Here is a 24,315-nt window from a genome sequence, read left to right as displayed (position 1 = left end):
AGGCGTCAGTGTGAGGGGAGTGGTGGGGGGCGGGTGTCGGTGCCGCGGCCGAGCCCGGGCAGTCCCAGAGTCCCACCCGGCGCTGGGAAAGGCCGGCGGAGCGAGCAGGGCCGTGCCGGGCAGGGCGGAGCGGGCAGGGCAGGGCCGTGCCGGGTAGGGCGGAGCGGGCAGGGCAGGGCAGGGCCGTGCCGGGCAGGGCGGAGCGAGCAGAGCCGAGTCGGGCCCAGGGCGGTCGGAGCGCGGGGCCCGCCCGCCCGGCGCGGGAAGCGGAAGCGGCGCGTCCTGGCGCGGTGGCGGAAGCCGCTCCGCCTTTCCGGAGCGCGGCGTGCTCGGAGCCATGAGCGTCCCGGCCTTCATCGACATCACCGAGGAGGATCAGGTCAGCGTCCCCGCCGAGCGATGGGCCCCGGGCCGCGGGGCTGGGCCGAGCCGTGCCGGGGGAGCCAGCCCGGGCCGGGCCTGCCCCGCCGGGCGCTCCGAGGACTCTTCCGGGCTGTTCCCTACAGAGACCGAGCAGACGATTAGAGAAACTTGAATATAGTGGCTGAAAAATAACGCGGTGCTTGCAGTTCGCTCTTAATGTTCCGTCTCTGTGGCACTTCGTTTTCGTGGCTCCTAAGCACTACTTTTTATTTAGGAGAAGAAAGCGGGTTCACATATGGGCATTACTTGGGTTGTGTGGAATTCTCGGTACTGCAGGCACGGGAAGGGGGAATTCTGTGTTTGAGCTGCTGCTTTGTTATGCCTTTGGCTTTGTTGCCAGTGTCGTTGAAGTACGTATGTGTACATACATGTTTATGTATACACAGTGTGTGCGTGTACGCATTGGAAATGTGCAAGAAATAGACACATGGCTACCAGCCTTCAGCCCAGTTTTCACTTGCCATGATGCCTAGTACAGCTCCGTCAAGTAGCTGGTGTGAAACATCCTTAGTACAGCAGTTTGTCCCGGGGCATTTAGCTTTTTCTTCTGGTTCCAAAATGATTTGACACTGTACGAGATGTGAATGTCACAGCAGCCTCCTGGTCACAAGTGCCAAATGTTGTATGGCGTCAGATTGTTTGTGAAGGGTTATGGCTCTGCTGGTGAAGCCCTGAGTTATCATGAATAGGCCTGTTGCTGAAGGAAGGGTATTTTCTTGGTGTTGTTTAAGTCCTAACAGTGCAAGGCAGCTCATGACATTATAAGGCTGGGCTGAATGGGGCTGTCTACCCCGTTTAGTGGGATGTTCCTTGCCCGTGGCATAGGTGTGGAACAAGATGATCTTTAAGGTTTCTTGCAACCCAAACCGTTCTATAATTAGATTAGAAACTGTTGTGAAGTTGTGAAGACAAAGTTCTGCCCTCTCTAAAGTCCCTTTGTTTATACCTTTTTTCTTTTCTGGTGAACAAGCAACTAAATGGTTTCGATGTTTGATGTTTGCAGAGGGAGTAAAAGAGTAAAACTTTAGAAGAAAGTGTCTTATAAAAACTTACTAGGTCTGCAGTGCAGTACCCAGTTAAGTGACACATTGACACTGTGAGAAACAGCTCTGTGACCTGTTCAGTCACTGGCAAAACAGCAGGTTCAGTATCTGGCAGAACAAAAATCTGCAAGAAGTTTAATTGCTTTGACTTTGTTATTCGCAAAACAACTGCTTTGTTTTCTCTGTGTTGTCTTTCTCTTTTTTAAGGCTGCAGAACTGCGAGCTTACCTGAAATCCAAAGGAGCAGAAATCTCTGAGGAAAACGCTGAAGGTGGCCTTCATGTGGACTTGGCACAGATTATTGAAGTGTGTGATGTGTGCCTGAAGGAGGATGACAAAGGTTTGCATTTTAAGTCTCGTTGGTTTTGCTGCTTGTTGCCATCAGTGCTTTCAAGCAGTAACAGTTGGCAGAGTTTAGAGATGTGTAGCACTAAAACACAAGCTGTGCATCCTCATAAAACTGGAAGTGCACATTTCCATCTTTGCCCTGGAATATTTGCATGTACTCTGCCCCTCCTTTCTCCAAACATCCAGCACTCTTTGAAGAAGTCAGAAGCTGAGCCAGACTCTGCTTGTTACGAGGGCGTAGAGACTTGTATGTAAAACAGAGCTTTTGATGCTCAGGTGTCTTTTTGGGGAATAGATAATGTTTTCCATATGTAATGAATTTTCTTCTTTTTCTTTGCTTGACTGATAATTGGGCAGACTGAAAAGAAAACACAAAACTGGTGTGGTTGTGTTTGGAAAGGATGGAACGCCACACTTTAAACAGGAGCTGGGGAGGGTTTGTAATACACTTCAGTGTTCTTGAGCACATTTTCCCTGTGGTCTGGGTATCCCTTGAGCTCCTGGTGAAATGTTTTACTGTGCTTGAGCACTAGGTGTTACTGTTCTCACTGTAGAACTGTGGGCAGTTTCCTGGATGTGCAGGAGGAAGCCACTGTGTGGAACCTAGAGTTCCTCTGATTTCTCCTGTGTGTAAACAGAATTCAGAGCAAGGGTGATATCAAACACCACCTTCTGTGTTGGCCTTAGAGGGGTAAGTTGTCTTACCTGGAGGTTTGTTGGTGTAAGCCCACTGAGCCAAGTGTCTGGTACATTCTGATGAATATCCAGGTTGGCATCTTGGCATTTTCTTTCTTTTACAATTCTTGCTCATGCAAAGTGGTAATTCTATCAAAAGTATGAATTGCTATTATCAAAAGTATGAATTGCTATTATCAAAAGTATATCCAGCCCAAGGTAGCTACTGCTTGCTGCTTGCAGTTTCCAACAGCTGTATGTTTTGGTTGATGCAGATGTGGAGAGTGTGATGAACAGCGTTGTCTCTCTGCTTCTCATCCTGGAGCCTGACAAACAAGAAGCACTGATTGAAAACCTGTGTGAGAAGTTGGTGAAGTTTCGGGAAGGAGAGCGCCCGTCTCTCAGACTGCAGCTGTAAGTGTTGGGCAGGGCAAAGTGAGACAAAGAAATTCTGCCTCTGAAGAGGAAGGATTTTCTTGTATGTCCTTCAGTCAAAGTGTGGGGTGTTGCTGGAAGCAGTCTTTTACCTTCTGTTCACTGTCATAAAATAGAAGTACCAATTTTTTTTTCCATGGGTGTTCCAAAGTGAAATTAATATGCATAGTTTTCAGCTTTGCCGAAAATGATTACAAAACTGGAAGCTGTTCCAGTTCATGGATGTAAGGTGCTGCCAGATGCTTTGTACCAGCCTGTGTGTTAAAAGAACATTGACATGCACTCAGGAATGTTTTTTGGAAGTCTGTAACTCCATTGTTGGTTGTTTGTGCTTTAGCCTGAGCAATCTCTTCCATGGCATGGACAAGAACACTCCTGTGAGGTACACAGTGTACTGCAGCCTTCTCAAAGTGGCCTCGTCCTGTGGTGCCATCCAGTACATTCCAACTGAACTAGATCAGGTAATTAAGTGACCCTTCAAGCTGTGGCTTTTGTGTGAGCTGTGCTGCACCTAAATATTAGTCAGAGCTGATACAGACCATCTCTTACAAATTGCCATGAAGCTGATTAGAGAGATGCAACACCTCTCTGGTGAGGGAAGGCTGAGAGCATTGGGATTGTTCAGCCTGGAGAAGAGAAGGCTCCAGGATGCATTTACTGCAGAACATTAAAGGGGGCTCATTAAAGAGGGAGAGCAACTTTTGACGTGGGCAAATAGTGATAGGACAAGGAGCAATGGGAGCATGAGAATAAGAAAACCTTTGTGCAAGATACTTTTACTCCTTTTCTGCTTGGGAGAAAATGAGGAGGATTTGTAGTGCTATTTTAATCTTTTCCTGAATGCTTCTTTTTCACTTGTATTCTGCCTAGGTCCGAAAATGGATTTCTGACTGGAATCTGGCCACAGAGAAAAAGCACACTCTCCTGAGACTGCTCTATGATGTCCTGGTGGACTGCAAGAAAAGGTATAAGAGACAAGTCATACATACTAGACAACTCTGTATTTTGATGTACTATAGGTGAGCTGTAGGGAAAGTATTTCTCACAGGACTTGTAAAAATTAATCTGTACTGATAATTCAATCCAAATACACTTCTGGGTTTTTAAAAAATACTTTTAAGCACTCTTGCTTGCATTAAACCAGTGTTCCCAATAACATTAAAGTTAGTAGTGAATTAGCTGCAAACCAAAGACTCCCAAAATAACATTATTCCTTTCTATAAATAATCATCTTAGTGCATTGTAGCATTATGCCAAGTTTATTATTTAATTGCACTTTTGACATTTTAGTGCATGGCAGTGCTATCTCTTACTTAATGATGTGGGAAGGCGTATGAATCATAGCTAACAGAATCAGTCTTTTTCTGTAAACATTACCTTCAGGACAGAGCTTTCCACTAGTCATGGAAATTAACGTCCACAGAATACCTGCTTGGCCATTTTGAATTATTATCCTGGATCATAAGAAGCATCTTTGATCTAACAAACTTGGCAGACCACTGTCTTCTGGCATGTAGAGTAATCCTGTGTGTATGGTGCCTGCAAACAAATGCAGGTCTGAACTGAGAGCTGTCATCAGTTTATCTTACAGAAATGATGCAGTGGATTGACTGCCCTGGCCAGGGCTGCAGTGATGGGCTGCTGTCCAGTGCTTTGGGTGTAGTTCCACAACAGCTCAAAATTTCTTAAACCTGTCCCTGCACTTTGGAATGGTGATGTGGGAGGTGTGTGTTGCTTCCCCCTGCCCTTCCACTCTGTTTTCTGAGTTATTTTTTCAAGGGTTTTTTGATTTTCATAGGGAAGCAGCATCAAGCTCCTTCCACTGCTGACCCACAGTGTACTTGTGCATTTTCAGCATTTGCATAACCTTGCAGTGCTGCAAAAGGAAATTCTGTCCTGTAGCCTCTGTTCCTGTCCCCTCCAGCTGCCAGTACCTGTGTGTGTTGGTGCTGCTGTGGCATTTGTGTGACTGCACAGGGGCTTGGCCTGGGGACATGACCTTGCTGGGGATTTAAAAAGGCAAGTGTGAAGCTGTCACAGGTGAAGAGTTTCACCTGTCAGGACAGTTGGCTTATTGTGCCCTGCTGGAATTGTAGCCTGGAAATGCTGCATCAGCATAGCAGGATCATAACCTCAGTTTAAGGATGACTAATCCTCATGGAGTAGTTACTCTGTGAGCTACATTACTGGGAATTCCTGTTTGTAACACTCAAATGCTTTTGCATCAATAGTTCTGTTTGGCAGATTTCAGATGGTCAGAATTAGTTCAGAAATGTTAGTCACAGATCTTTTCCATGGCTTAGTGCTTGCCTTGTTTCAGAAATATTACACTGATGACATTCCTGCTCTTCCTCACTTCCCATCCTGTTGATTTATTGTGATATTTTAACTGCTTTCATTCCCAAACTTAATAGCCAACTATTTTTAGCTAGTCTTGCTATCAAACCAGTGGATTAAACTTCTAGTTTGTTTCCACTGCTACCAGTAACCGTGCTACTGAATGATTTTTTGCTTGCTAACCATAGGTGATTTTTTAACACAGCAAATAAAACCTTCCACAAACCCTGTAGGACTCCTGCACTCGGTGTCCAGGCAGTGTTTCAGGGCACTTGCACTTCTCTCCAGAAAAGAAAACAAGAAGTGACCCTGGCACCTTTGACCTGGTTCAATCTCCTGGATCAGTGGGCAGTGTTTGCAATAGTATGGGAAACTCACAGCAGCATTCCAGCTGTAGCACTCAGGAATGCTGCTCTATCCAGCAGTATGGGAAGATAAGTGGGAACTGAAAAGTACATGATAAAAATCATACCTCAGTTATTGTTGATGTATAATCGTGGGAAAAGAATTAGATTGTTAAAGACAATTGAATTCTTTTGTTTGCTTGATTTCTGTTTTAACTTTGGTCAGTGTGGCAGAAGAGATGGTTTTCTGTAGCGAATTAGACTTACTCCCAGTGGATCTCCAGTATTGGTAATTAATAGATTGGTAGCTCCTAAAAAGAAAATGTGCAGAGGTTGTGTGGTGTCCCTTTTCCTGCAGTGACAAGTGAAAGTTTCTTGTATCAAACCTTTTCCAGCCACCTTGGTGCAGTTTAAAGCTGGTCTCTGCTGGCAGGATTCAGCAGCTTTGGCCCTGCCCAAGTTAAATTCAAACAGGTCTGGCAAGTCTGGCCATTAATCCTTGTGGCAAAAAGCTCAGCATGTCAGGCACCTGCAGAGTAATTGTTTCATTTCATTTTAGTTCAGTTTAATATCATGTAATGTAGAGGGACTCAATTCCAGCATCTCACTAAGTTACTGAATGCTCTGCTGTGGTTTTTTTGTTCCTTTTATCTGCCATCACTCTTAAGCTCTCACTGGCTTCTTGTCAAGTTATGCATCTAAACTGTCAAGTGGAGCCAAGAGCACTTATTCAGGCTGTTTTACTAGAAAAAATGTTCACATTTGCACCTAAGGTGAGACACATTTAACAAGCAGCTGTGGTAAAATAGTGATCAGTATTAGTGCCTAAACAGCCTCATGTGAAGTAGCAATCTGACACTGAATAGAATACAAGACTGCCATAGAATGTAAAGGCTGCCATATGAATAAAATAGAATGTAAAGGCTGCCATATTTGCTGAGGTTCACAAGAATTAAGCACACAAAGTTTGGGAGTAATTGTCTTGTAGCATTCTGTTGTTTCCTAGAAAGAGAAGTGAAAAATTCCACTCTTTCCCCACTTAAAAAAAAAAAAAAAAAGGCAGGGAAATGAAAATACTGTTTGAATTTAGTTAAATGATAGTTTTCAATTTTTGCTGCTAAGGGAAAGATTAAGAGAGGAAAAAAGGTGCCAGAAAACTGTAAGACAGCTCTGAAGTGCACAAGAACAACTGCTGAAAAGCTTTCATTAAATAAGGAGTTGTGTATTAGGTTGAATAGCACATGAGCTGAGCCTCTCTGATTAAATATCTGTATGTTGCCATTCTTGTATTAAAGTGGTCCTTTGTCTCCTAGAACATTTCATTTTGGTAAGATTTCACCAGTGCTAAAATCATAGTCAGTCACAGACTGATTTACATGGAAATGCTGCCTAAATTAATTTTTTTTATTTTCACTGATACAGAACTATGGGTTCATCTAGATCAGTATTGGTCACCAGGGTAAAACATAAGCTGACCTCTTTAATGCTGGAGTTTTAAAACAAATGTTTCACTAAAGCTTATATCCCTGAATATGGTTCTGGAATGCTGGGATCTATAGAAAATGCCCCTGCCTGGGGACAAATGTACATCCAGATTTTGTATGATACTGGGTGTTGCCCATCATGTCTTAATATTTGTGCTGCACATCTCTCAGATCTGGTCAATTCTCTGAGAACAAACTTCACCCTATGGAGTGGCTGTCAGACAGTGGTAGGGTGAGATTTCAGATAAATACCCATATAAAGACGCTGTTCTTGTACTGCAAAAACCATTCAGCCCCATGCTGCTGTATGGGTTAAACCTCTGGCACAGCACAGAGCATACTGGGCATCTTGTGTTGGTTTGTTCTTCCCTGTGCAGGTGATGCCATTGGCCTAAGTCACTAATGCAAATGGAAATTTTATTCTCCCAGTGTTTTGTTTTCAGGAAAATTGTGTGTGCTTTTAGACCATGTGGGATAATTTGGTGTAAATTTTGCATCAGCGGTTGCTGGCCTTGATGGTGGTAAAACTGTGAAAATAAATCAAAATCTGTTAAAATGACCCAGTAACAATCTCAGAGCAGGTTTGCAATAGTTTTGCTGTTTACAAGATAATCTGGGTGGACAAGGCTGTAGGTTTGCCCAGCTTTCTGAGAAGGAGTTGTTTGTCCAGAAGCTGTCTATCTGTCAGAGCAGTGCTGGAAGCTTCACAGCAGCCTCAGCCAGTCTCACTGCTGGCTGTATAATTTCATCAATAAAATGAGCAGCTCTCACCTAGAATACTTGAAGAGAGAATCTGTGAAAGAAGAGAGCAGCTTTTATACAGTCATTTTCCTGACCATAAATATTCTTTAAGAGATGCCATTTTACATTTGAAATAAACTTTGCAGCGCTACTTATTGCGCAATGATTAAATCCAGATGTGCACTAGAGGAGCATTCTAGTGAACCATATAAAGCTGTTCCTAGCTCAGAAAGCTTTTTCCATAACCAGCAGGTAATGAATCAGTTTAAGAGAATGAAATGAAGGGTGAAGATAAACATTTTGTAGAACAAGAATTGAAAGAACACATCCAGCTAATTTGTTCTCTCCACTAGAATTAAAAGGGATCATCTACATCTTTTTCAAATGTGATTTAATTTGACCTATAACATCATAATGGAATTATTTAAATATTTGAGTGCCTTGTTTGAACTATTTTTTCAGCAATCCTGAGGTAACTTAATTTTTTTTCCATAGTGACACTGCAGCAAAAGTGATGGTGGAGCTATTGGGAAGTTACACAGAGGACAATGCTTCCCAGGCTAGAGTTGATGCTCATAGGTAAGACTGACTTCCCAGTTTCCTTAAAAGTAACTTTTCCTCAATTGCCAAATGATTTTGATCCCCATACTATTGAGAGGTTCAAATGGCCTGGCAGGCCAAGGGCCCTGCCATGCCTCTTGTGTAGCTTTGCTGATTCAGTCAGGAGTTTGTCTCTGCAGTCTGCTGTAGGTCTGGCTGTTTGTAGGCACAGCCAGCTTTATTCCAGTGTGCAAGGGCACAGGAGAGTTCCTGGTCACTGCTGAGAGAAATCAGCCTTGGGTAAGGACTTGACATCAGCTGTGCACTCAAAATCTGTACTGGAATCCTTTATTTCAGATGGTTTACTTTTTGCCTGTTTTATTATCTGACTGTGAGCATTCTTTTCAAAGAAAGAACATTGTTGCTGTGTTCTCTATGAGCAAGTCTAAAGGATGTGAACTGCACAGAAATAAGCTTACCTGTTGAACAAGCTGGGACTAAACTGATCCATAACAGTGCATTTTCCCCACTGGCCAAAATGAGTAAAAGCCTTTTGATGTTCTAACCATCATGGTTTTTCTTAGGAATTAGTGCTTTAGGTTGTGCCAGATGTGCACTACCATTAGTTCTGAAGGGAGTTGTTTACACTTAACCATGGAGGAAAAGCAGGATGACTCCTTTGGAAAATGAGTGTCTCTGCCTCAGTGGGACCTTCCCTGGCTCCCCTACAGCAGCCTGTTCCCTGTGAGAACTCGTGTGCCCAGGGCTGTGTCTGTGCAGAGCTCGGGTTCTCTGCTGTGGCAGAGCCAGCCCAGGCTCCTGATGTGCTGCTGAGAAAAGCTTTCTTTGCAGTTCCTGCTTCTAGGCTGCAGCTGCAGCTGAGAAATCCTGGGCCTTGCACTGTTAGATGTTGGGGTTTTTTCTGTCTTGTGTCACGTATTCAAGTATAATTAAATCTTCCAAAACAACTTAATTCTGTGAAATTTTAGGAGCACAGTAGAAGTACCTTTGTTCCTCCTAGGAACAAAGGCTATGCTGGAAATAAATGCATAGATGAAAACTGTAGGGTGATCTGTGGTTTGACCACCTGGCACATTTCATTTGGAATACTGGACAAACTACTTTAATGCTTCCTGTTCCTTGTTTTTTCCATCTGTAAAACGAAGTTTAAAACTGGAATGTGACATTTGTTATTTCTAATAATAATTGAAAACCCTTGTTTCCTAGAAAGCAAGGAAGAACAAATTGAGTTGATCTTAGTCATAAAGATGTGAACTGCTTTGAAAGCAAGCATCTTCCTTTTCTCCTCAGATGTATTGTACGAGCATTGAAGGATCCAAATACCTTTCTCTTTGATCATCTTCTTGCCTTAAAACCAGTCAAATTTTTGGAAGGAGAACTTATTCATGATGTAAGTAACTTTGTTTATAGTGAGATGGTTTGATAACAGTAGACTGCTTTGTTTTAATGTGTCTTTTGAAATTCATTAGAACAGTTATCTGTGTCAGTAATCCTGAGCTGCAATGTGCTATTTCTTTTACAATCTTTAAAATTAAAATTGCATGTGAAATGTTTCTCTTTCAAAGTTTCAGAAACTCAGTTACAAGTCCTGCCTTCACTTGAGTTCTGTAGCAAATCTTAAGTCTGGGGAAAGGAAGTAAGTTCAGCACAGACTGCCCACATCTATTGCCAGAAGGCAGAATTTCAGCTCTTAACAGCTTATTTTTCTGTTCAATACCTATAGTTTCTGTCAGTATCTGTCCAGCCTGCAAAGAGGGAAACCAAGATAATATTTAAACTGTTCTCATGTTTGTTTTCCATCTTTTAGCTTTTGACAATTTTTGTAAGTGCTAAACTAGCGTCCTATGTCAAGTTTTATCAGAACAATAAAGACTTCATTGACTCCCTGGGTAAGTTTTCAGATCATTACATTTCTGACTATTTACATGGTTTAAGGTGTGGAAGCCACAGAGTAATTCAATTTGAATCCAAGTATTGAAGCAAGGAAATTTCAAAACAGATCAAAGTTTGTAGATAATAACCTTGTAGACTGTGAGCTGGCCATCTAACCATGGTTTGTTCTCTGAAAACAAGCTGGTTTATAGCTTTGGAAGAGAACTGTGGTTTTACCCACTGTTTTTTTCTCTTAGAACTCCCCTCCTGAAAGGTTTAACACATTCATACGCCAGGCTAGGCCAAAGATCACAACTACATTGAGGAAACTACCAGCTTGTATAAATCTCCTATTTTTTTTAATGATGAATAACTTTGTAACAGCAAATACCTCTGAGCAGTGAGATAAAAGCATACAAATTGTGTGTGTGTGTCTGCGTGTGCTGATGCATTAGAGCCAGCAAGCCACAGTCTGTCCCAGTTAATTTGTTTCATCACATGAAGCAATGTGATGGAATGTTAATGTCAGCACCCTCTTTATTTACACACTGTGGAAAAAAGGAGTAGTAATTAACACTTTGACACTCCCCCGTTGATGTGTAATTGACTGTTTCAAAGGAGCACTGGTTCATAAGCTATTGCATGCATTAAAATTACGTTTTTTATATTCCAGCTTTTTAGGACAGGGGTCAGTGACAATGCAGAAATTGCTCAATGATGCAGATTTTTTTATTACTGCATTAAGGTTTTGACATATTGGTAATGAATAAATGTTTCCATAAAAATACGATATTTTTTTAATAACTTTGATTTTCAAATGACACTTAAACACTGCCTTGGATGCATGTGAGGAAAGCCATAGTTTTGCTAAAACAGAGTTTAGTGCAGCTTTTTAACACATGCATTATTTTGTTTAATGGAGTGTGATGCAATTCTTAGAATAATTGCTCTCGGAGCTTTAAAATGGTGGTACTTTGGGTATTAAAATAATGGAAATACCAGTGGGATTTTTTGGTGAATATACCAGCAAGTTTTTGGTAGCTTGTAAATGTGTCTGTACAGGAGAAGTGTATTTTTAGTCACGTGTATCTGAACATTACTTATGCAGACATCTTATGCTTTTCTTTCTCAGGGGAAAGTGGGTTTGGGGTTTATCTTTTAGGTACTTGTTCACAGAAATTTGCTGAAATTGCTGTTACACCAACATTTGAATAAATTTATGGAAGATCAATTGCACATCTATGTAACATTAATTGTACTACGTTGTGGTTTCTTGTGCCTCCCAGTGTCTGTGCTCTCCATGAATTAATTCAGTGTGTGAACTTTCAATATATCTAAGATTGATAAAATCTCAGTAAAATCCTTAGATACCTGTGCAACTGTTTGGAAAGACAGTCTTGCCTTCCACTTATGCTGATTTCTCTGTGGTGTGCCCAGAACCTCTCTGTGTCTTTGAGCAATGGACAAGCAGAGATTTGGAGTTAGCACAGATGGAAATGCTGGGAACTGAGTGGCTCAGGCGTGGCTTTGATAAACAAGGGCAGTTTGGTCTAGACAACAATGCAGTTTTAAGATGAGGCATTCAAAAATTATCTATTCCTAAATGAGATTTAGAGATTTAAATCAGATTTAAACCATACTTTAGACATTTTTTAAAAAATAACTTGCCAAATTTTAAAGGCTGTTTAGAACAGGATTCCAGTGGCAGTAGATCATGGGCTGTAGTTGTAACCCCTCCTGGACCAGGACCAGTCAGAAGTGGCCCAGGAAAGCTGTGCAGAGCAGGCTCCCACAGGCAGCATCAGTTTGTTACAATTTGTTGTTTTATTAATGCTGACAACTTAGGCCAGCAGTAGCATTATCTGTGTCAACTGCATCGCCCTAACATGGCCACAGTTAATCTGGCATTATCAGCAGTCTTCTTCACAAAGTTAATCAGCATCTCATTTGCATTTGTTAATTAGGGTTAATGTGTGCTAATTGATTTTTTGATGCTTGTAGGGTTCCATTAAACCCAGTTAGGTATAGTTGCTGGTGCTCCTCATTCATATGAATTATGGTGATCTCATTTTTGTTGAATCAGTGCCAAATAGGGAACCTGCATCATAATTACAGCTAATTAACACAACATGATGTCCTGCACTAATGTGCTTCCCTGCTAGTGTATGGGTGTTATAAATTCAAACTTACATATTTACTGAAGCTATGGGAATGTTTATGATGTCATTCTAGAACAAAAAGATTGACACTCATTTTTAAGAAACTTCTGCTGGATCTTAGGTGGTACCTCATGGACCTTGGCACTAAGAAATGCCTTGTTTCATTTCAGTGACTTAACTTTCTTGACCTAGATGTTTTTCCAGGAAAATGGTCTCTCTTTAGGCATGCAAGGCCTTGGCTCAGTTCCTTGTGTTGGCATTTATGCAGCCATGTAAAAGCTGTAGCCTGACCTCAGTATCTGTTCAGCTGGTTTTAAACAGCAAGTTTCTGAGCCACACTGGATGCTTACATGAGCCTCATGATGCCTTTTCTGCTATGGACAGATAAATTCAGTAGCAAAATGCTTTCTTCTGGCACCACAGTGTTCTGCTCAGGAACCATCACTGTGAGATTCATTTTCCAGAAACCACAGGAGAATGAGTGGTGAGGCTCTAAGAAGATTGCTGGCATAACCAGCTGTGGATTTTCCATTTTGTTGCATTGCTGTTTTTCCAGGTGATGCAACTGAAAATTTCACTTGCACTCTTACCACTTCAAATTCTGTTTAGGTGATGTTTTTACTGCTCAAAATCCAAAAATTTTGTGGATAATACATTTTTGCTAAAAATAACTGAATCTTGATGAATTCACAATGGAACTTGCCATTTTAGCAAAAGACAAAGCAGATGCAGGATTTGGTATTTCACCTCAAAAACACTGTTGACAATGCAAAGTAGAATTTATTTCAATGTGAAAAAAAAAAATTAAATTATTGGATGCATATATATTAAAAATAACATGAAAAGCAAATTATTTGTATGAACTACAATTAAATCATTAATTAAACTATCACCACTTTTCCTCAGGCTTGTTGCATGAACACAATATGGCCAAGATGAGGCTCCTTACTTTCATGGGAATGGCTGTAGAGAATAAAGAAATCTCATTTGACACAATGCAGCAGGAACTCCAGATCGGGGCTGATGATGTAGAAGCTTTTGTCATTGATGGTAAGAACTGTGGTTCTGCACACAGTGCTCATCAACAAGACCTTTATAATCTTCTCAGCTAATGTTAAATTTTAACAATATTAATTTTGATTCCTGTGCTTTTTACAAGTTAAAGCTGCACAACTTCATGTTTAAAGACAGGCCCAACTGTTGTGTTCTAACCAGTGTTTTTCTTCTCAGTGACAGGAACTGTATCTCCTGTAATTCTTCACAGGACTAATAAATTGTTTGCAGGTTTAATTTGTCATCTGGTTTTGTTTGCTGTCATTAAAACAGGATGTGTTTGTAGGGGAGAGAAGTTCATAAAATCTGTACAGGATATTGCTTTTATAGATTGGCACCAAACAATAGGATTCGTGCAGGACCTTCATATTGTTACATCATTTTGCTTTTCTGCCGACTAGACCATTAAAACCAACAGCAAAACAGATTGGGTGAACTGCTGAGTTCCTATGTTTGTATTGATCTCATTTTGAACCATTTTTGTGCAGTTTAGTTCCTTTGCACTATCATGAAAACGTTGCTCAAAACAGCATTGTTTTTTGCAGCTGTAAAGACAAAGATGGTGTACTGCAAAATAGATCAGACACAGAGGAAAGTCATTGTCAGGTAAGACAATTCTACATGGCATTTTGCAGAACTTCATGTGTTCTAATTATTTCACTTACATTTGTAGAATATTCTAACCAGAAGCAAGGTATTGTTCCTAGCAGTTGCTGCTAGTTAAATAGTTGCTATTTATCATAATTTTATTGAAGCTCACACTGAATGTGATTAGCTTATTTAATGAAAGAGTCCTACTTTCCAGGACATTTCATTTAATGACCTACTAGTGACAGGAATACTAATGACTGTTGTTGCTTTAAATATTTGGGAAGGCTACAGAATTCTCTTAACTGGTGAAGTGAAGCTCTTTCTAGAGAGAAAATTGGAATTTTCCTATTTGCTCATGAGAGTAAAGTAATGCTGTAGAAAAATGATTAGGTGAGTGTGACATCTCTAGTAACCTTCTCCCAATTTTGTTTTACTTCTCCAGTCACAGCACACATCGGACTTTTGGAAAGCAGCAGTGGCAGCAGTTGTATGACACTCTAAACACCTGGAAACAAAATTTGAATCAAGTGAAAAACAGTCTTCTCAGTCTCTCAGACACCTAAGAATTTTTTTTTTGACCTAGTAATATTGCTATAGATGAACTTTATTCAAAACTTTGATAATTTGTGAATGTTTCCAAAAAAATGTATGCAATTGGCCTAAAGAAGCAAAATATTCTAAACTGCCGCACCAAGAAAGGAAAAAAAAAAAGGCAATAAAACTAACATGGGAAAATGTCTTCTGTTGATTTTCTTACATAATCAGCAACAAGAAACTGGCAATATTGGTTATGTTTCTTTTGTTCATTTTACAGTATGGGGACTTGTGGGGAGGAAGTGAGGGAGGTCAGAAAAATAATAGTGCAAGTATTTCTAAAGTAAGAGAAAATTTCCCTTCAACATAAGGGAGAAGAAATGTGAACCAAGAGAAGTGAAGCTTCATGAAACCAGATCCTGCTGCCTTATTTCTGTAGTCATACCTGATCCTTCAGTGTTGGAAGGGACCTCACTGATACAGAAACTACAACAGATAGACTTCAATAATTTGGCAGTAAAGGTGAGCAGAAGATTCTTCTGCCACTTAGAACTGCTGGAAGTAGTTGTAAATGTTTGCAGAACCCATTGCATCCCGAAACGGTTGGAGGTGATTTTGCCTGAAAACTGAGTGAGTAGTCTGTCAGAGAAAATGAATTGAACTATTTCAGCCAAAACTTCTGAGGAGCAGGAGAAGGGTACAGTTAATTATTTAATTTTACAAAACATACATAAAAACATTAACTGATGAACTTTTTAACTTTGAGCAAAGCCAATAATAACTTGAATTTGATTGCAGAACCAGAACAAACATTAGGAGTAGGAATTGGATACATTTTGGAACATAAGAACTGTTAACATGTTATATAAACATGAAACGACACATATATACCATATTCTAGGAATACCTCTACAGTCTGGGTTAGGGAAGTGATCTGTCTGTGCCTAAAAGCATGCTTATCTCCTGGTGCTCATCTTCACTGGCCTTCTTCATATTTTCTCTTTCTTGCTGAATGAAGTCTCTCCAAATTCAGTAATTTCTCAATTCCTCCTATTTGGTTTTGTATACTGGAGTTCCTAAGAGAGCAGCTGTCCTCATCTTTGAGTGCTTTGTCACTTCTTGCTGGAGTAACAAAAGCAGCAAATCCTTCTTTAACCTGACGGGATACAAATGTTAGCAGTTGATAACCCAGTGAAATTCACATACAGAGGTTCAGATTGTTGGATTCTGTTGAGCATTAAGAGAGGAAATGTTAACAGGAAAATAAATCAACTGGAGAAAACAAATTTAATTTGAAGTGTTTGCCTTGTATTTGACTTATAAAATTTGATAATGACAATTACACTTTTATAAACCAAACCTTAACATAAGACTTGGATCAAGAGTGTGATTTAAATAAGACAAGCTTTTATTAGAATGCAGATTAGCAAAATAAATAGCTTAATTAAAGAGTTTAATGTTGCAATTGACATTTCTATTGCTAGGCAAGCATTTGATTAACAAAACCCAAAATCATGAGGTTTATAGTGTTAACTCCCTCTCCACTTCACTGTATGGATTAGAAAGCAAACATCAGTAATGCACAGTCTGTAACAGATTGGTTTTTTTTATGTTAAAGATCTTTTTGTTCTTTTGATAGTTTTAATTACTCTTTGATATATTATTGTTAGCTACTTCCCATCTATCCCAATCAAAGACAGATGGCAACACAGTAGGGAAACAGGTTTTTTGCCTGATGAGCAAAACCCTTGCATTTGAATGATGAGTTTTCCACCTGTAATGTGGGATTGTGTGGCTCTTGGGGGAGCAGCATGCAGCACCAGCAGCTCCCCTGCAGCACTGGCTCTGTGAGCTGCAAGGTCACCTCTCAGACTCTGCTCCTGTGCAAGGATTACAAGAGGAGACCTTCCCCCTCTGCTCAGTCATTTTTTTAATATTGGGCAACTGTGCCCCAGCCTTTCTATGTCTTTATCAGACCTACTTTTATTTTAGCACATTAATTTTGTGCCAAAGCTTACCTTCACTAGTGTATAAGCATTTCTTAAAGTTTAAAATATGAACAATAAAATTAATGCAAATTGTTCACTATTGCATTTGTAACAATGCAGGCTGAAGGTACTGGTACTTCAGGTCAGTAATGACTGGCATCTCCCTTGTGTTGAGGAAATAACTTCTCCATTTGAGCAGTGAAAGTTTCAACCTGTTAATTCTCTCATGCTTTTCCCCAAGGCCTCAGCAACAAACAGGTCATACTGCACTGCAAGCCACTAGTGAAAATCCCTATGGAATAAATAGCATGTGGGGCTGAACCTGTCCTGTGCTGAAAACTGCATCTTTAAACTGACCTGGGAGTGCTTATTCATCCTTACTGTGGTACTCAAGCATGGACAGACTGATGTTTAAACCAGTTCTTAATATTTTTACTAGAATTATAAGTGCACTTGTAGAATTTCTATAATTTTTATCCCCTTTTGGAGTATTGTACTGTGACTGATTGAGATTACCCAAATTGTAGAAGGCTTAAGTCTGCTCCAGTTGCAATCATACATATTAGTCAAAGCAAAGGAAGCAGCTCCCAACAGCTTGTTTATCTTGGTCATTAAAATGACAAAATGTTGAGAACAGAAGGCATTAGAATGACACCAAGACAGAAAGGAAGGAGTGCACTATTACAGGCTGAGATTTCGTAGATTAAGGATTCAGAAAATCTAAGGTGAAACCAGCAAGGCACTGTTCTTGTCCATCTCTGCTTTTTCTTAGCTAGCAGAGCAGGAGCTTTAGTTTGGAGGTGACAAAGCAGACAGAACCACAACCAGATAATGAAACACAGCTTTACTTCAGCTGTAGTTACATGGTGGAGTTCACTCAGCTCCTGTTTCCACCTCTGAGAAAAAGCAAGAGACACACAGTAAATACCAGCACTGTGTTTGGTGAAAAATGCACCTCAGTGTCATTCACAAGTAGAGCCAGGCCAGGAAAGTTGTGTAATTTCAAACATCAGTCTTGTGAATGTCAAGGATTGTGGATGGCATCAAAACCTGATTATCTGCTGGTCAGCCAACTCTGCCACTTGAGACCATTGTACACCTCATCCAGAGACAGCCCTAAATACCTGAGAAATAAAAATACCTCTAAAACCTCTTCTAAAAAGGAAAGGTCAGCTGCAGCTGTAAATTGTTGTATCACTTTTGAACCATACATTCAACATTGGGTCAAATTCTAATAGAGCTGTTCAAGCTCCAGAGTCTAACACACATCTGAAAATGCAGTGATGAGGCATTGGGAAACAACAGGTTTTTACACGTTTGTGTAATGTTACCCTATAAAATAACATTACTCTAAATAGGGCATCACATAACTACAGTGTGTGATAAATGGATAGGCTCTAATTCACAGATGTGCTGAATTTTTATTCTTCCATGGATTCTTTTAAATGACATGGTCTTATCAAGTAATAGAGGAAACAATGTTTTTATACTTTTACATTCCACTATTTTCCCTTTTTTTTTACTTTAACTTCTACTTTTACTGTAAGTGATGATTTTTATTAGGGTACACAATAGACTAGCCTCTTCCTCCCCTCCCAAACAGACTGGTTAGCATCTGTTTGATTCATATGCTGTGACTTTTTCCTGCTGCTTTCTATCAACCTTAATTGTGAAAAATGGTGTCTTGTTGCCCTTTTGATATTATTTCGGAGATTGACTCAGCCTTAAAGTATCCAGATGGGTACAGTTGTACAAATATCTGTGGAATTAGCTCACTGAGGTCTGGTCTGCAATATTTTTAATTGACTTACATGTTCTGTGGGAAAAGAAGAATCATAAAAAGCCTTTGCTGTAGCATTCCATTCTTCACTAGGCTCTCCCTGGTGGATACTGGAGGCATTCAGAGTGTTGGCAGCTCTGTTCAAACTGCTAGAACCTGATTGACAAAAAGGAAATGGTAACAACTGCAATTTAATCTCCAGGCACTAATTGTGAATGACTAAACTGGTTTACCTCTGATCTTAAAAAATCAAATATTTTTGTTTTAAATCCCTGGATCTTTGTTGTAGGCTTTTGCCCTTCATTTTTTTTCTTTCACATGCTTCATTTATTTTTTTCTCTAAAGATGAGGTATATTTCTACTTTGATAAAAAATGTTTTCTGTCATTTTCACATATTAGGTTAATGACAGAAAAGTGATTTATAGTAAGTATATGTATTCTAAATATTCTAACTGAATATGTTTTTTCAAACACTATTACTTTAAACTGACTGTCTGACAACAATAATAAAATGCATAATTATTGCCATTATAACATGATATTCCAGGGTGACTTGTAATAAAAGAAGACATGAATACAAAGCTTTTCAGACAATCAGAAACTATTTTTAATGAGGAGTGTTTGTGTTAATGGCTCTGATGTTTCAGGTGGTCAGGCAATAGCCACCTACTAAAGGTAGGAAAGGCAGGTGAGTAGATTAATTACAGACAAGTATAAGCCTCCAGTCTCTCAGAGGCTTCATGCAGCAGCAGCAGATTCTGCTCCAACCAACATCAAATTCCTTGCAAGGTGAAAGCACAAGGATTCTGTCACAGTTCCTCACAATGCAAACAGGAGCTGTTCTGCCACTGCACAGATGCCTGTGGATCACTGCATTGACAGTAAAACCTTGTTTTGCTGTGAAAATGCAGCTACCTCATGGTCATGTAACAATTATTTCAGAATACTGACATTTTCTCTTGGGAGGAACAGGAAAATGGTTATGTGTTTTTCTTTTTTAAGCATCTGCCAGGAAGATCTTTCCCATTCCCAGTTCTTTCCTTCATTTACTGATGTGGAGTGTCTGCTTTCTGGGAGCCAGCATATAAATAGTAAACTGCACTGTGGTTAGGCAGTGAAAGGAATTCCCTCAGATAGATTTACTAAACTCTTTCACCAATTCTCTTCACCTCTAGCTCTCCCATATGCCTAAATGGGTTGTGTTCCAGTCAGTATATAGTATAGCATACAGGATATAAATAAAAAGATTTAAAATATAGGTCCAGTGCCCACATGGATTCCACTGCAGGTCTGCAAACAAAACAGCACAAACCCAAGCACAACAATCACTGGGAGCTGCAGTGACTTGTGGGAGCCCTCACAGGGAGGTTCTGCAGCCCTCCCAGACAGCAGCAGCCTCAAGGAGGGACCTATCTCAATTTGGCAGCATGAGGCACATCTGGGACACAGACCAAGACCCTCACCATGAAGGTTTGCTGGAATTCAACTGAGGAAACTCAACTGAGGGACTGGAGTTAGCTGCCCACCAATTCCTTTGGATGAATCTCTGAGTCACTTGGATTTCCAGCACTTTGCATACAGAAAGGTTTCTGACGAGAAGAGGAGGAGGAACTCACAGGGAAGAAATTTAGATAGCTCTGTCTGTTCTTACAGAAAAGATACATGCAGAACATCATGGAACTAGGCATTCATTTTATTGAAACAGATACCAAAATTCACATTATTAAAAGAAATAATGTGCCATCTGACATCAGGATTCTGGTACCTTGCTACCACTACTGCTGCTTTAGGCACAAAAGCATTTCTGAAACTGAACTTCAAAAAATGTGCATCAGAACATAAATATCCATAAGCATGAGACCAAGGACAGAAACAAAATTACATATAGAGCTAAATTCATAACAGAGCAATGTAAAGGAACCAGACTGCTGGGTTTCTGTCTGCCACTGGCTGCAAAACTAAGGATGGGAGTCCATTCTGCTCTTGGTATGTTCAAGGGCCGAAGGTGAAAACACTGCACCAACAAAAACTCTATAGACACAAACACCCTGTTCTGCGGATCCTGCTCTTTGGGAAACACCCAGGGCTCCACTTTTGGGGTAATCTACCAGCTCATTTTACTGCAAAACAAATCTAAAATACAGTTTTTCCTCATCTCAGTAATGATTTAGAAACCCATGGAATAAAGTTCATATTTACTATTTTCTATGTTCAAAATATTGCTCAACAGATAATAACCAAGTGTCAGTAGTAGGGGATTAAAATGCTCCTTGAGCACCTCAAGCTCCATGTTTTCCAGAATATAAAGAATATAAAGTCAGAATATAAAGTCCTTTCACACACTCAGCACATTCAGATGGTTTTAATGGTCCATCTAAATTAGAGATGTACAATAAAATAAAAAATAAATTTCTGTAAAATCCATTCAAAGAAGCATCTACTGGCTCAAAATCTACCCTGATTCTGATGCAAAATGAGAACACTGAATAATTTGCAAAAGCTGCTCAATGCTTTTCTGATCCATGCAGAGCACTGATAGAATATGTTCCACATTAGGGTTAGCAATGCCTGTCAAAATTCAGTTTGTCATTGCACTGCTGTTATTTTACAAAGAGAAATATGAGAAAAAAATATTTAATCAACGAATTGATTGACAAGCTAACTAAAGCTGTTTAGTTGCATTTATAACATAAACAGAGCAATCTCACCTTTTTATGATATAACTAAAATGTCAGGCTTACATTTTTCTACACTGAGTTTAGATATAGACATTTCACCTTCTAATAATTTTTCTAAGCACCACATGGTTCAGAACATTATTGTTTATATTTTCTTACCTTGTCCTGCTTCTCCACTGTCCCCATTTTCACTGAGATCTTGACTCTGTGTGTTTGAAATAATGTTTGTGTTTTCCACTAAGCATGGTGGTTTCTCTTTCAAAAGGGAAGGTTCCTTGGAAGCTGAAGTCCACGTAGCTTGACCTCTCATTTGATTTATTCTTGAACAAGAACTGAGAGCTAAAAAATTCAAGTATAGTGGAGTTTTCTCAGCTTTTTTATCTGAGTTTGGAAGATCAAAGGATGACCTTACACTTATGTTTACTAAATTTCCAGATGTTCTCATGGGTAAAGAGCATGGTTCTTTCAGGTGACCCTCAGCAAGCTTCATTCCTGAAACTGTTCCACTCAGTGAGTCTTTTTTCTCTTTTAACAGTGTGTTATTTGTTGAAGCATTCATCTCCAGGGAATGTCCAGTTTTGATGGAGTGTATCTGAGTACCACTGCTAACATTTTTATGTGGAATTAGTTTATCTGCACATGCCCTATCTGCTGGGGGGTTTTTGTGAGCAATTTCGAGACCATCAGCCTTTACTGGAGATTTGGCTTCAGCATTGGAAGTCCATGTGTTTGTAGCATTTCCTGTTTGTTTAGCACTGCTTTGTTCAGGTTGATTGCTGTGCCTGTCATCTGCATTTACTCCTCTCTCAGTTTTTGGGGGGCATAAATTCAAAGTACCTACGAGAGATTTATTATCTCTGCATTCTTTTGCAGCAGCATCATCAGCACTTGTGTTATCACAACAAACAGTTGGTGGATGTTGAGTATCAGCTGCCAGAACACCAGTGCTGTTCATGTTTCTGGCATTGTCATCATTTCTGCCTTCAGCATCTACATGTGTCTGTTCCAGAGGAAGTTTATCTCTATGTAAACCACTCAGATTGAAGTTTTTTTCTGTTTTATGTAATTCACTGCCTACAGAATTGTCACTATTCAGCAAGCTGCATTTTTGGTATTCTGCTTGAGAATTCTCTTTAGTATAAGGTAGGATGCCACAACTTAACTCCTTAGCTTGGTGGTTGTCTGTATTTCTGTCATGCAGAGCACTCTTCTCAGTGCAAAGAACAGCTTCAGACTCAGGCTTGGGTGCTTCAGGTGTAAGGACACTTTTGTTGTGCTGTCTGGTGTCTGAGTTTGCATCTGCCTTGGCACAAGCTGATTCACCTGCAGCATTGCACAGTTCTTCCTTGCTGGTGTCAGCCTCCTGCCTTCTGTTTCTCCTGTCAGCACTTACAGTCTCAGCACTGCCCAAGAAGTCCTTCCCTGTTTGTGTGGGGTGTGCTGCCAAGGGCTCAGTGCTGTCCTGTGCCTTTTGATCTGAATCTGCATTGTTTTCATCTGGTAATGTTCTGTGTGCTGCTCCTTCTGCCTCTCTGCATCCAGGGCCGTGCATTTCCCAGGTGTGTCCTTGGGTAATTAAATCAGTATCTGTGCAGAGGGTGCTCCTGGGAGAAGCCTCCCTTTGCTTTGCTTCACAAGGGCTAGCAACATTAATTTCATCCTTAAAACTGTTCTCAAGAACTTGGGACCCTGTAGAGTGAGGGCATTCTCTAGTTAGTGACTGATAACCCAGAGGTTATGTAATGTTTTATTTTTACAGTTTAGAATTTCCAAAGAGGTGGACTCAGCATTGATATCAATAGTGATATCTTATATTACACACACAAGCCTGTCAAAAAGCTACTGAAGGCAAGTATTGCACTGTGGTCACTTGCAAAATATTTATGAACTGAGAGAGCAGAGAATATACTAACATTCTGTAGATTTTAGGTACGACCATTTAATTCAGGACTTAAGCCCTCTCTTGTCATATGCTACATCTGAAAACATTTAGCCTTTCTTAACAAAACTACTTATCTCTATTATCCATGGAAGGTTATTACTTTGATCTCTCTTTAATTCCTCAGTGCTTGAAGACTGGTCCCTTGTGTTTTTTACTTCAGTTTCTTCTTCATTTCCACAATTACCGTATTTTCTTTTTACAGACTGCATAAACTCATGTTCTTTCTGAAAAGCGTGTATTTCACTGGCTTTTGAGTGTTCTTGACCACTCTAGCATAGGAAGGAACAAAAAAATCATAGGTATTTTAGTAATTTACTATAGCCACTGATTAGGTAAAAAGTTCAGCACTGAGATTTAAAATTAATTTTACATTCTGATGGAAAACAAAGACCTGAAGCACAAAAAGTAAGTGTAAACAGAGGAAAAGAAAAAAGCAGACTAATACCCTAGAAGAGTAGGAAAGAATTCAGGTTCTGCTATATTACAGTGCACAAAGTTATACATTTGACAGAATTCCTCAGTGGAAGGAATTTGAGCTGTACATGTGGTGGTTGGATTACTCCCTCTCTCTGCTGGCCCACTCAGTGACCTGCTCAGTGATTCCATGTGCAAAAATCCTGCAGGATTGCTGTTTACACCCAAACACATAAACAACATACACACAAAAACAGCACAAGCACATATAAACAACTTTTCTTTCTAGCAAAATGCCCAGGACTTTTAACTTCATTTCACAAGGCTTCTGAATTTACAATCCCTGACATTAAGTTTCTCATTCCCTCCCAAATAGCTTTTTAACTTTGATTTGAGTAAAATTCAACAAGAATTGAAGCCTGAAAGATTTGTCTACTTAAAAGTCTAAATCACTTGTCTACTACTGCATTGTGTATTTGTGTTCAGTTTTGAAAGCTGCAGTCAGTGAACTTCTGTGGAAACTAGGGCCTAAATAGTGAAGAAAATAAAATCCCACCAAAAATAAAAGCAAAAGGAGACGCATCCTTTATCATCATCAACTGTCTGGCAGCTGAAGACAGGAGCACGTGCTGGCTCTTGCCCTAAAGACAGGATATAAAAGAGGCAGATGTGGGAGGGAGCTTAGGCCATAAAAGATGTGGGGAAGAGCTGAAGACACTTGGGTGGCTGGAGGTGTTGCAGAAGGAAGGCTGGGATGTGGGAGGGAGTTACAAGGGCTGTGCCTGGGCACTGGGTGTGTGGGGAGGACAGAGAATATTGCAGAGTGGAGGGAGGCAGGGAGGCAGCACTGCTAAAAAATGGGGCTGTTGCAGTGCTGGCAGAGTAGAGATGTAGAACACAAATCTGCTGGAA

General features: G+C 40.2%; 2 protein-coding genes across 2 annotated transcripts in view; one reads left to right on the top strand and one right to left on the bottom strand.

Moving 5' to 3' along the window:
- Window positions 1-273: 273 nt before the first annotated feature.
- Window positions 274-14,801, top strand: EIF3M (eukaryotic translation initiation factor 3 subunit M). Its single transcript, XM_058025457.1, has 11 exons — window positions 274-379; window positions 1,674-1,806; window positions 2,765-2,903; window positions 3,262-3,385; window positions 3,795-3,889; window positions 8,326-8,409; window positions 9,682-9,781; window positions 10,199-10,280; window positions 13,329-13,472; window positions 14,021-14,081; window positions 14,509-14,801. The coding sequence occupies exons 1-11, from the start codon at window positions 338-340 to the stop codon at window positions 14,627-14,629; spliced, it is 1,125 nt and encodes a 374-aa protein (XP_057881440.1). The 5' UTR covers window positions 274-337; the 3' UTR covers window positions 14,630-14,801.
- Window positions 14,802-14,899: 98 nt separating this feature from the next.
- The window catches only part of CCDC73 (coiled-coil domain containing 73), a 48,939-nt gene continuing 39,523 nt past the window's right edge, over window positions 14,900-24,315 (bottom strand). The window contains 4 exon segments of the mRNA XM_058025455.1: window positions 14,900-15,756; window positions 18,400-18,524; window positions 21,207-22,736; window positions 23,090-23,258. Of these exon segments, the coding sequence (XP_057881438.1) occupies window positions 15,577-15,756; window positions 18,400-18,524; window positions 21,207-22,736; window positions 23,090-23,258 (2,004 nt within the window). The 3' untranslated portion in view covers window positions 14,900-15,576.

The sequence above is a fragment of the Melospiza georgiana genome, chromosome 6 (genome assembly GCF_028018845.1).
Source record: "Melospiza georgiana isolate bMelGeo1 chromosome 6, bMelGeo1.pri, whole genome shotgun sequence".
NCBI lineage: Eukaryota > Metazoa > Chordata > Aves > Passeriformes > Passerellidae > Melospiza > Melospiza georgiana.
The sequence above is the reverse complement of the archived record's forward strand: the minus strand, read 5'-3'. Positions and strand labels throughout refer to the sequence as shown.